A 12317-nucleotide genomic window follows, 5' to 3' on the forward strand; every position below is an offset into this window, starting at 1 on the left:
GTGCTTATTCCACTGCACGGCCAAACGACCCAACTATGTGTTAGTGCAGAGCCAAAAACTATGATAGGAATTTGAAGTGTCGTTTGAACTCGCACCTGCAAGGGCTCACAACACATTATGATCGGAAATACAGTTAGATTCTCAATGGCAGACAACAGCAGTTCTGGATCATTTCAGAAAACATGAGCCAAAGAAAGATAAGACACATCTGGATTATTTTTTATTTTTTTGGACATTCCAGTGATGTTATTGAGTGAATTACTCAAGAGACTTTTCAACAAAGGGCAAGATATCAGATGCTATACTGCAACAAATATATGTTTGTTTGTTGTATGTAATTTGTCTGTGGTTTTAAAATGTTAGTAACAAATATGGAGCTTTAATAGTTTGTTTACGATCTAAATGTCTATGATCTGAATTTGACATTTGTATTTGGAGTTCTACATTTCTTCTTAATCTGAAAATTTTAAACTATAATAAGAAAATATTTATAGCTACATCCACCTCTAAAAAGTAAAACAAAAAATCTGCTGTTAAAAATACACATTTATAAAAATAAGCCACAAAAATCTTCAATTTTGTTAATTGTCACATCTAGAATTCAAATGAACAAAATTAAGATTCAAATACTTCAGTCATTGTTCTACGTATGTCCTTATTAACCTCCTGAGACCCGAGTGTGACTGTGTAAGTTCTATTTCCCTTTTCAATTTGTAATTAGTAGCACCAATATTTTTCCTAAAAACTGATGGCAACATATGTGGACAGCGGGACTAAGCTGTGAAGTATTAAATACAGTAATACCAAGCTATAGAAAGTCCACTTTTTTTAATCAAATTGTTTATTATGTTTCCAGGAATGTTGATTATTTATGTTTTTGAGATGTTACAGACATTACATCAGAAATTAGCATAATTAATTCTGATACAAATAATGGCCAGCATCATCCAATCACTGCCAACCATGTTAAAATAAAATGTTATATTATAAATTCTGAATCTATATACTGATCATTGTCTCATGTCTGCCAAACATGTTGAGTGGTCCAAACATCATCTGCAGCCTGAAACTGAACTTTTTGTCAGATTTTAGGAATGAATGCACTTAGCTGCATAGAAAGCTATTTAGTGAATGACTTAACCTCCAGTGTGCTGTCTGTCTGCACTGGTCTCAGAACAGTTTAAAATGAATAATATTTTTATCCTAACTCCATATAAAGTCTCTGAAAGCAACATTTTTCAGCTTTTGGATGAACCCATTTATTCCCAATGTGATAATGCACAGTAAATATAGGATTTCTAAGGAAAAAATGCACCAAAGTACACATTAGTGTACACCGCGTTTAGCAGCATGCCGTTTCGCAATAAACTGCTCAAATTTTAAAAATGGCATATCGGATGGAACTAGAAATTGTAATCTTTTGACTCATGTATTTAGGTTTCTTACCAGATGTAGTTTTGTTGGTGTTTCTCCCAAAGACAAACTCCGCTGTGATCAGCGCCATGTTGTTTTGTCACATGACTCCAGAAGTACGTCAGAAGTTTAACCCTTTACTGACAGGACGGAGACTCCTGAACTGAGATCAGTCAGTTTAAATGAATTAAAATTATGCATTGCATATAGCGAAGTCAAAATACAATGTCCACGCATGTGAACGCAGGGTCGCACAAGGTTAAGAACACCTCCTATTTATTATGAAATGTCAAATTTCTAAATTTCTTTTTTTAGAGGTGGAAGTGAACTTATTTTCTCTCTTATTTTCAATTATGATATAATATGTTTATTGCTTTTGTTTTTATGTTTATAATATGTTATATTTATTTTTAATGTAACACAGTTATCATGAAAATGATGTAAAAATCTTAATGGCCCTTAAAACAAGCTTCAAAACAAAATGTCATTTATTTATTTATTTTTTATAGAGTGAAATATAAAACTTTTTGACAGTTTTTAAGAGATTTACCCAGGTACTGTTTTATTAGTCTCATTACACTGAACTCACAGAACTGAGGTAAATCGTGTGTTAAAGGTATACTTCACCCAAAGAATGAAACCTTCATGGTGTTCCAAACCCGTATGACTGTCTTTTTTTCAGGGAACCCAAAAAGAGATGTTATGCAGAATTGTATTCACCATTCATTTGATTACATCTTTTTTTTTCCATGCAATGAAAGTGAATAGTGACTGAGGCTAACATTCTAACTAACATCTCCTTTTGTATTCCATGAAGGAAAAAAGTCATATGCTTTGGAACAACATATGGGTGAAATATCACTTTAAGGGTGTGTATATTATTGATCATTCAGAGAGTGAAATCATTTGTGTTTACATTATGGATAGTGTAAAATCTAAATGATGCTTGAAAAGACATGTCATTTGGCAGCAAAGATTCTTGTGTGTGAACTGAATGCGTCATTATGTCATTATTTTCACATTTGCAGTTTCCTCTCTGATGGACATTCATATGATTAATCACATTATTATCATCGCAGAGTCAAGAGGGAAGGCAGTGCTTATGTTATTGGCATGCTGATCGATCATTAGAGGACTGTGTGGTTAAGCAGAATTTATCATAGCCTGAGGAGTTTCCAAATCCATATCCTGTCATCAGTGCACCTCATTCTGACTGACAGTCTGTGAGGCCAGAAGTTGCTTTATGACATCATCGCTGTATCCCAAGATGTCTCTGAGAACCTGCACGGTGTGCTGGCCAATCACAGGGGGAGGAATCGGCTTGCTGAATTCAAAACTACTGAACTGCACTGCAGGGCCTGTGTGGAAACAACAAGAATACATTAAACCAACAAAAAAAATGTAAATGATTTTGTAGTAAAAGTGTGCCAAAAATTTTGTTTGATAGTTTCCAAATACTTTTGAGGAATACTTAATGGCTGTGAACTGGGATGAATTGTATGTGACTGAATTAAAATGGAGAGTGGGCTGTGGATGAATGATAGAGATGTGGTGCATGTATCTGAGAGACCCCATGCCACCCATAAAAGTGGTGGATTATACTTTATGCAATGAACTAAAAACAAATTAAAGACTAATTAAGCACTAAATGGAGCTGGAATGTGTGCACTGAAACAATCAAAAACTGGAGCATACACATTGGAAATGGGATGGATTGACAAATAAACCAAAAACCTTTATTTTTATTTTTTTTTTTTTTTTATGGAAGGTGGTGGAATTCCAGTCCCAATTATTCTGGTACAATTTAACTCATGCTGTTAAATAGTAAGGATGTCAGAGGGTGATTCTTCAATTAATGGAATTTTGCTGTCCCCTAAAATAATTGTAAATGGGGGTTGATAATGTAGTTTAAAGGGAGGGGTTATCATAGCTTTAAACCTTTATTTTGTCTCTGATTACTTTTTTTCTCATTTTTAAGAATGTTTTAAAGGGACAGTTCACCAAAAAATGAAAATTAGCTCATCATGTACTCACCTTCATGCCATCCCAGATGTGTATGACTGTCTTTTTTCTGCTGAACACAAAGATTGGCCAGAACTTTGAAGGTCCAAAAAGCACATAAAGGCAGCATAAAAGTAATCCATAAGACTCCAGTGGTTAAATCCATGTCTTCTGAAGCGATATGTTACGTGTGGGTGAGAAATAATGAATTATCCCCCCTCCCCAGTAGGTGGCGATATGCACAAATAATGCAGATTAAAAGGAGAATGTGAAAGTGAAAGTGGAGATATATAATAAAAAAGGACTTAAATATTGATCTGTTTCTCACCCACACCCATTTTATCACTTCTGAGGATATGGATGAAACCACTGGAGTCTTGTGGATTACTTTTTTGCTGCCTTTATGGAATTTTTGGAGCTTCAAAGTTCTGGTCACCATTCATTACATTGTATGGACCTACAGAGCCGAAATATTCTTCTAAAAATCTTTGTTTGTGTTCAGTAGAAGAAAGAAAGTCACACATCTGGGATGGCATGAGGGTGAGTAAATTATGAGAGAATTTTACTCAACATAAGTCATAATTGAACTGTCCCTGTAAGAATGTTCAATTTGCAAAATGTAACTTATTTGGCCTTTTTTCCCCCACCTAGAACATGTGTGAAAAGTGTGAAAATCAGGAACAATTCTACATTTATGTTTTCCTAAAAAAAAGTATTACTTATTACTTTATTAGAAAAAATAAATAAATAATAATTTTCAAACAAAGAATTGCTGTCCCCAACAGAGCGCAACAGTGCCAGCTCACTTGTCCAGCCATCCTGGTTCTAAATGTATTTTTCCCATTCATTTTTTTCTATTGGGATTTTATAAAATCCTTCATACAAGAGTTCTAAGCCATGAACCAAACCTACTACATCCGAGATGAATCACAACAATACAAACTTTGATTTGAAGCAAAAAAAGTATTTTAAAATTGGACAAAATAACAAATGTACAAGACTGTTTACTTAAAGGAATAATTCACCCAAAAATGCAAATTTGCTGATAATTTACTCACCCTCAGGCCTTCCAAGATGTATCTGAGTTTATTTCGTCATCAAAACAGAATTTAAGATTTTTAGGATTTCATTTCAGGCCTCCTCCTCTAAACAATGCAAGTGAATGTCCTCCATTTATTGACGGTCCAAAATGCATATTTAGGGTGCATCAAAATAATCCACATGACTCCAGTCGACAAATGAAGTTCTTCTGAACCCAAACGATTGATTATTTTTAGAAACAAAACAATACTTATATATTTTTTAACTACAAATGTTCACTTCCGTACATCTCTGTGACACGTGCTCATGAAAGGGATGATGTAAGCTCGTTGGTAAGGTCACGCGTCACGTGGAGGAGGAGTCAGATAACGTTAAATCTGCAAAAACTTCCTACTACCAGAACAAGATCAACAGCACCACAGACACTCGCAGCTTGTTTAGAACATTCAACATACTTCTCTGTCCTCCTCCTCCACCGTCTGACACATTACTGACAGCAGATGTCTTCACCACATTTTTTACTAATAAGGTTACAACCATCAGCAATACATTCTCAGCACCTCACACTGTCAAACACCCGTCTCCTGTATGCAACTCCTCTGTATCTATGTTCTCTCCTCTGACACTGAGGTCTCTAAACTCCTCCTCTCCAACCACCCCACCACCTGTTCCCTTGACCCCATTCCTTCTCACCTTCTCCAGGCCATCTTTCCGTCCATCTTACCTGCACTCACTCACATAATTTACACATCTCTACTTACAGGCACTTTTCCCACAACATTTAAGCAGGCTCGCGTAACCCCGCTGCTAAAGAAACCCGCACTTAACCCCACAAAAAATAGAACACTACAGACCAGTCTCTCTCATCCCATTCATGGAAAAAACACTTGAAAGGGCAGTTTTCAATCAGATCTCTGCCTATCTCTCACAGAACAAGCTGCTGGATGACAATCAGTCAGGCTTCAAAAGTGGACAATCCACCGAGACTGCCCTGCTGTCTGTCACTGAGTTGCTGAGACAGGCGAAAGCTGAATCCAGATCATCCGTCCTGATTCTACTGGACCTTTCTCCAGCCTTCGACACAGTCAACCATTGGACCTTACTCTCCACCCTCTCTTCGCTGGGCATCACTGGAACTGTGCTTGACTGGTTTAATTCCTATCTCTCAGGTAGGTCCTTCAAGGTAGCCTGGAGCCTTCAAGGTAGCCTGGAGAGGTGAGGTGTCCAAGCCACATCAGCTACTTACTTGGGTACCTCAGGGTTCAGTGCTTGGGCCACTTCTCTTCTCTATATACACAACATCACTGGGACCCATCATTCAGGCACATGGTTTCTCTTACCATTGCTACACTGATGACATGCAACTCTACTTGTCTTTCCAGCCCAACAACACCACAGTGACTGCTCGAATCTCTGCCTGCCTGGCAGACATCTCAGCCTGGAGGAACACCACCTGCAACATAGCCAACCCAGCTGTTGAACACAACATCACCGTGCAGCTGAGTGCAACTACAGAAGACCCTTCCTCTCTGAACATGCCACACAACTGCTTGTTCAGTCACTTGTCATAACTAGACTGGACTACTGTAACGCTCTCATTGCAGGCCTCCCTGCATTTGAAATTAGACCCCTGCAAATGATCCAGAATGCAGCAGCACGTCTGGTCTTTAATCAACCAAAGAAAGCGCATGTTACACCACTCCTTGTCTCTCTTCACTGGCTGCCAGTTGATGCACGTATCAAGTTCAAGGCTCTGATGCTGGCATACAGAACAGTCACTGGGTCTGCTCCTGCATACCTAAAATCATTTCTGCAGAGCTACGCACCCACTAGAAGCCTGCAGTCAGCTAAGGAACATCGCCTTGTTGTACCAACACAAAGAGGCACCAAAACACTTTCCCAGACTTTTGGCTTCATCATACCACGTTGGTGGAACGACCTTCCCAACTCCATCCGTGAAGCTGACTCACTTTCTGTCTTCAAAAAACAGCTAAAAACACATCTTTTCCATGAGCACTTAACCAGTCACTTAAAAAAAAAAAAAAAAAAAAAAAAAAAAAGTTTTCCTTGTTGCACTTTAATTTGTTTTGAATGCTATTCTGATGCTAGTGAAACTTTGTAATATGGCATTTTTGGTACCACTGTCTCCTTAAGATGATTAGCTTATGTGTTCCTCTTTCACTTTGGATAAAAGTGTCTGCCAAATGAATAAATGTAAATGTAAAGTCTTCAATGAGGGAATAAACTACAATCCATGAAGCATTGTGAATGACGTAATTAAATGAAAAAGAGTGGAAAAATAGAAACCTATTGATTTTAAGTCGTTGATAATAGGTATAGAAACAATATATTTAAAGTTTATTGCAAAATATTCAGATATTATCAAAAATATAAGAGTATATAAGTAAGTATTGTCACGGTCTTGATGAGTCTGCTGGTTTGATCTAGTTTGTCATTACATGTCCTCTCTGTTTGGTTCAGGTGTTGTTGGCTCACGTAATCAGCACTGCCATGGAAGCCTTGATTGTTTCCATGGTAACGCTGATCATTCCAGCTTGCTGTGAGCGAGCGGCACCTGATCGCCAATAGTTCCCTGACTATATGTACCTCACTCTGTTTTGTGTTCGTCACTCGATTGTTTGTTTGAGTCCTGTTGCTTACCACTCTCTCCCTCTGCCCTAGTATATCCTGTTTCGTGTTCTGTGTATTGGTTACCAGTCTGCGCTGTGTACGCCAGGATTGTGGTTACCATCCTGCCTGCTGCCTCTCTTCCTTTGACGCTTCTCCTGAGTTTCTCCTTAGCGATACCTCACTGCACCGGAACTGCTCTGCACATGACCACTATGCACACAAGCCTACGAACACTACTCTCTCTGGATTCCCCGAGGATCTGCTCTAAACGACCACTACGCACACAAGCTTATGAACACACCATCCTTCTCCACACTGCAGTCGGTGCCGGGTTCCCCACTCGAAGCTTTACCAGCCTAGCTGTGTTTATTAAATAAACTGATAATTGTTCTCTGCACTTGGATCCTTTGTCTCATCCTTCCTGACAAGTATAAGTATTTAAAGGTTTATAAGCTGTCGTTAATAATCAATTGCCTTATGGAAAAATGTAATGGGAGTTTTTTTTCTTCCAGAACCAGACTCTATACTGCTGTCATTATAATCACAATCTCTTTTTGGATCTGATGGAAATGAGAAGTGACAGAGGAACACAACTCTGCAGAAGAGTGTCAGTTTGAAGATCAACATCAAGATTTTTACATCCTGATCTGAGTTAATTTATTAGGTGTTGTTACCAAACTGGTCAGTATTTGAGAATTTCAACTTATATTAATTCAAAGTTAATTAAAAGCTAGCTAACTTGTAGCGTTATTAAGTTCAAGCTTATCCAACTTTTTCCCCAAAAATTGAAAAATCATCACGTCATTTAATCAAAGTAAACCAAATTAAAGTTGGTTTAACAAAATGCCATGACTGAATCTTAATTCCAGGACATTTGATGTTATAAAACACATGTACATTTTAAAGATGTTTCTTTTTTCAAGATTTCAAGCAGTCAAAGTGCCCCTAATTGAAGAATCACTCAGAATACAAAACATTTGCAATTCAATTTAAACACATACAGTGTAAGAGTGCCTTCATCAAAATGACTAAAGGCTTTCATTATTTCCTGTTACATGTACTCATACGTAACACCTTCGGAAAAGCACATAAAGCAACAGACCTAATTTTTGTGAAATACGAGTATGTCCTAAATATACAAATGTGGCATTTACAGAAAGATTATGTCAAAATGGATGACTGTTCTCAGAGTAATTCATATGGGGGAGTCACTTCCTTGAAGCTCAGATATTGCTATCATTAGGCAGAATTGACATATACTTTCCTTTCTTTACTTCTCTTTTCTTCTGCAAGCCCCATTCTTTTTACAGAAACTAATTGCTTCTCCTCCCCCATGATTCTATGATAATATAACCAACGCTTGATCGATGAAAAAAAAGGAAAAGGTGAAGGTAATGCGACAATTGTCATTCATAAATTGTTTTACGCAATGAGGGATTTACACCTACATACTGAGCCAATACGCAAAGCTGGCCTCCATAAAGTTCTTTCTTAATGCTTTGAATGATTTTTTTTTTCATAAATCAAAATTGCATCTGAACTTGACAATCAGTGATCGTCATGCATTTTCATTGTATGGAAAAGAGCAACTTCAACATTTCGATAATAACGCCTGTCTTGTTCTACAAGAAAAAAATAATAGGTCATAGAGTTTAGAGTGACATAAAGGTGGGTGAAACATGAAAACGTGAAGTTTCGGTTTAAAGCAAATGATCTGCAGAAGGTGCAACTTGATTAAAATGACCAAATTTAAATGTGAATGTGTGATTTCTAAATTTTTTATTTTATTTGTTTGAATTTTGCACTTAAAATCCATTTCAAAAACCTGATGGGGCATGATACTTCCGGCTAAAGGTCACATTCCTGACAAATGCTGTAGCCAAATGCATTCCATAAATGTGTTTTGATTGCTTAACATCCCCCATTCACCACTTTTTCAACTGCTTTAAAGGGTCTGACAGAAAGACATGCAGATTGCAAAACAGAGATGGTGCATGTCAAAGGCCTGTCATTTGATATTAATGACATTTTGGAAAGTCTCTTGTTTCAAATGGATTAAAGTAAGACATGGAACAGATGACAAACTGCAAGGGTAGCTTGGGTTAAAAAAGAAATTTGAAGTGAAGGGGCAAAGTCACTTTCTTTCTCATCAGATTTTGTCTCTAGTCAGGCTATACATAACCGTTTCCATATGTTCTCTTTGATTCAGAGTGCTTCTGATGTGACAAAGATGAGAATGCATCACAGCCTGGCCTTACAAGTTGAAGTTTTGTGGAGTCGAGTGTCGGCCATATATATAGTGGACCCAAAAAGTGTTTGAATGCATTAGCCACATTTGAAACTTTACAAACGTCATTGCTTTAGATAATAAATATAAAATATCAAGGTAAGTGGCATCATCTCACAAAAAGAGATTTTCTCAGAAAAAAAACGTAACTTTTCTTAGCTATTTTTTCCAGTTACATTTTAACAAATAGTGCCAAGGTGATATTTAGATTTTTACAATAGGGGTCCATTCGTTAACATCAGTTAATGCATTAGGTATCATGAACTAACAAGGAACAATTTATATTTTTTACAGCATTTGTTAAACTTTTTTTAATGCAAATAAAAATACAATTGTTCATTGTTAGTTCATAGTGCATTAACTAATGTTAACTTATACAACTTTGATTTTAAAAATGTATTAACATTAACCAATATTAATAAATGCTTTAGAAGTAATTTCCATTGTTAGTTCATGTTAACAAATGGAACCTTATTGTAAAGGGTTAATTACATGATATGCCGACTGATTAATCAATCAAATTAATCGCATTTCAATATTTCCTGAAAAGGTCACCAAAATAAAGATAATTCAATATATACATCAAAGAAATTATAAATATAATTTACAATAAATACTTTAATAATTCACATAATTTAAAGACATTACACTATTGTGGCAGACAATTGAAGCATTGATTAATCAATACAAAAAGTGGCTTTAGAAGTCAATATATTGTTTGGTTTATTCTCATAATCATTGAACTTCAAGCCTGAATTGCTCTGGAAAATTCCTTATTACAGTCACGTGATTAATTGCTTCATTTTTTTAACACAATATTTTTTTTATACAATTAATCACTGAATTATTGTGTTAGAATGACAGCCTTCCTATGGACACTTTCCACCAACATCTGACAACCAGACAGTGCTTAAATACTTTTTGTCTTCAGTTTGAAAAGTATACCTTATATAGTGTCTTAAAATGTAACTAAACTCCTTTCTGTGAAATGTTTTCCTTGAAAAAGTTAGCTTATGCTATCTTTCTTTAAAATAAACGTCATTTGCTTTGATATTTTGTTATCTAATGCAATGACACTCATACTGTATACAGTACACTCACTAAGAATTTTATTAGGAACACTATGGTCCTAATAAAGTGCCCGATGTGATCTTCTGCTGTTGTAGCCCATCTGCCTCAAGATTCGACGATTTGTGCATTCTGAGATGCTATTCTGCTCACTACAATTGCACAGAGTGTACAAGGAAACAAGGTGTTTCCGTCCACAGAACTGCCACTCACTGGATGTTTTTTTTATTTCTTTTTTTGGCACCATTCTAAGTAAATTCTACAGACTGTTGTGCATGAAAATCCCAGGAGATCAGCAGTTACAGAAATACTCAAACCAGTCCATCTGGCACCAACAATCATGCCACGGTCCAAATCACTGAGATCACATTTTTCCCCATTCTGATGGTTGATGTGAACATTAACTGAAGCTCCTGACCCGTATCTGCTGATTTTATGCATTGTACTGCTGCTACACGATTGGCTGATTAGATAATTGCATGAATAAGCAGATGTACAGGTGTACCTAATAAAGTGCTCAATGAGTGTATTTTTAAGTGTGCCTCATGTTTCCAAATATTTTTGGGGCTATATACAGTATTTTGCTTTGAGTGGTCTTTTTCTGTCAATTAATTTATATATTTTATAGAACCAGAAGAAAACTTTATTGCTCAGAGTTTGCGCAGGAGACTTAATGGAGTAAAAGGTTTTGTGCATAATTCAGATAATTCGGTCTTGAAAGAATTTGATGACAAATGTTTGAGTTCATAATGAAATCTCTGCAAAGTGTGCAACATTGAGATCTCTTGTGAAACTTTGAAGGAGAAACTCTGAGCAACAAGAGGCTCTGTCCATTTAATCTCATTGCCGAGAAACAATTGAGAAATTAAATTCCTATCAGTGGCTTCTTTTGCTGGGCCATGGACATGATATTGTGACATCAAATGATAATATATTGGACAATATAATCATGTTAACAGGTACACTGAAAACAAATATTTTGTTGCGAAAAGAGTAAGTACTTTCTACATTGAATAAGTTAGATTAAGCGTAAACCTGAAAATATCAATTAAATTCTACATTTGTACTTAATACAAACATGTAAAAATGAATGCTCTAGCTTAAAAGTAAATATTATTTATGACTGTTTATCTTCACAATGCATCATCATGTAACAATCCTAAAGCAGAAAACCTTGTCATATTTACTCACTAATTTGAGTAAATTTCACAGGTAAAAGAATACGTACATTTTACTTAACTTTTCAAAGTAGTTTTTTCCAGCATGCTTGAATAATGAATGAGCTTGCACAGTTCTACTGTTTGCAAGTTTATTTACACTGTTTTTGTTGTTTATTTTGTTGTTAAATTTGGAAATGTTATGTGAAGTCTGAAGTTCATTTTCTACCTGTTCATGATCAAACAAATTATCTGTTGATTGTTACCGTCATCGTGTTTCGTGCGCCAAGTGTTGAGGTCTGCGTGCGCAGCTCTGGATCTTATGTCTATCGCCGGTAATGCCGTGATAAAGGTGATATTGTCTAAAAGACTACATAGCCCACATTAAGCTTTCCTGTGAAAGGCATTGTATGTACTGTGGTACATGATTAAACTTGTGTTTATAAAGAAAGTTCAAAATGTGAAATGTTCTAATAAAAATGTCCTCTTAAAATTGCACTAATATTATTTAAGTACTATATCCATCAGATTTGTAAGTAAAAGCTACTGTATTAACTAAATTAAGTTAAATTTACTCACTTTAATCGATACTATGTCATTAAATTAAGTAGATTTTATTTCATTTTATATCATTAAAATTTACTTAGAAAAACTGTGTGCAAAAACTTTTCAGTGTACTGGTGATGAGACTTTATTTAGAAATTAAGAAATTCCAAACA

The 12317-nt window shown here is 35.9% G+C and overlaps 1 protein-coding gene across 2 annotated transcripts in view; it reads right to left on the bottom strand.

Annotated features, from left to right (window-relative positions):
- Positions 1-203: 203 nt before the first annotated feature.
- The window catches only part of sugct (succinyl-CoA:glutarate-CoA transferase), a 162814-nt gene continuing 150700 nt past the window's right edge, over positions 204-12317 (bottom strand). For both annotated transcript variants that reach the window (XM_051682672.1, XM_051682670.1), the window contains one exon: positions 204-2771. In XM_051682672.1, the coding sequence (XP_051538632.1) occupies positions 2608-2771 (164 nt within the window). In that variant the 3' untranslated portion in view covers positions 204-2607. The remainder of the gene's footprint in view (positions 2772-12317) is intronic.

The sequence above is a fragment of the Myxocyprinus asiaticus genome, chromosome 41, assembly GCF_019703515.2.
Source record: "Myxocyprinus asiaticus isolate MX2 ecotype Aquarium Trade chromosome 41, UBuf_Myxa_2, whole genome shotgun sequence".
NCBI lineage: Eukaryota > Metazoa > Chordata > Actinopteri > Cypriniformes > Catostomidae > Myxocyprinus > Myxocyprinus asiaticus.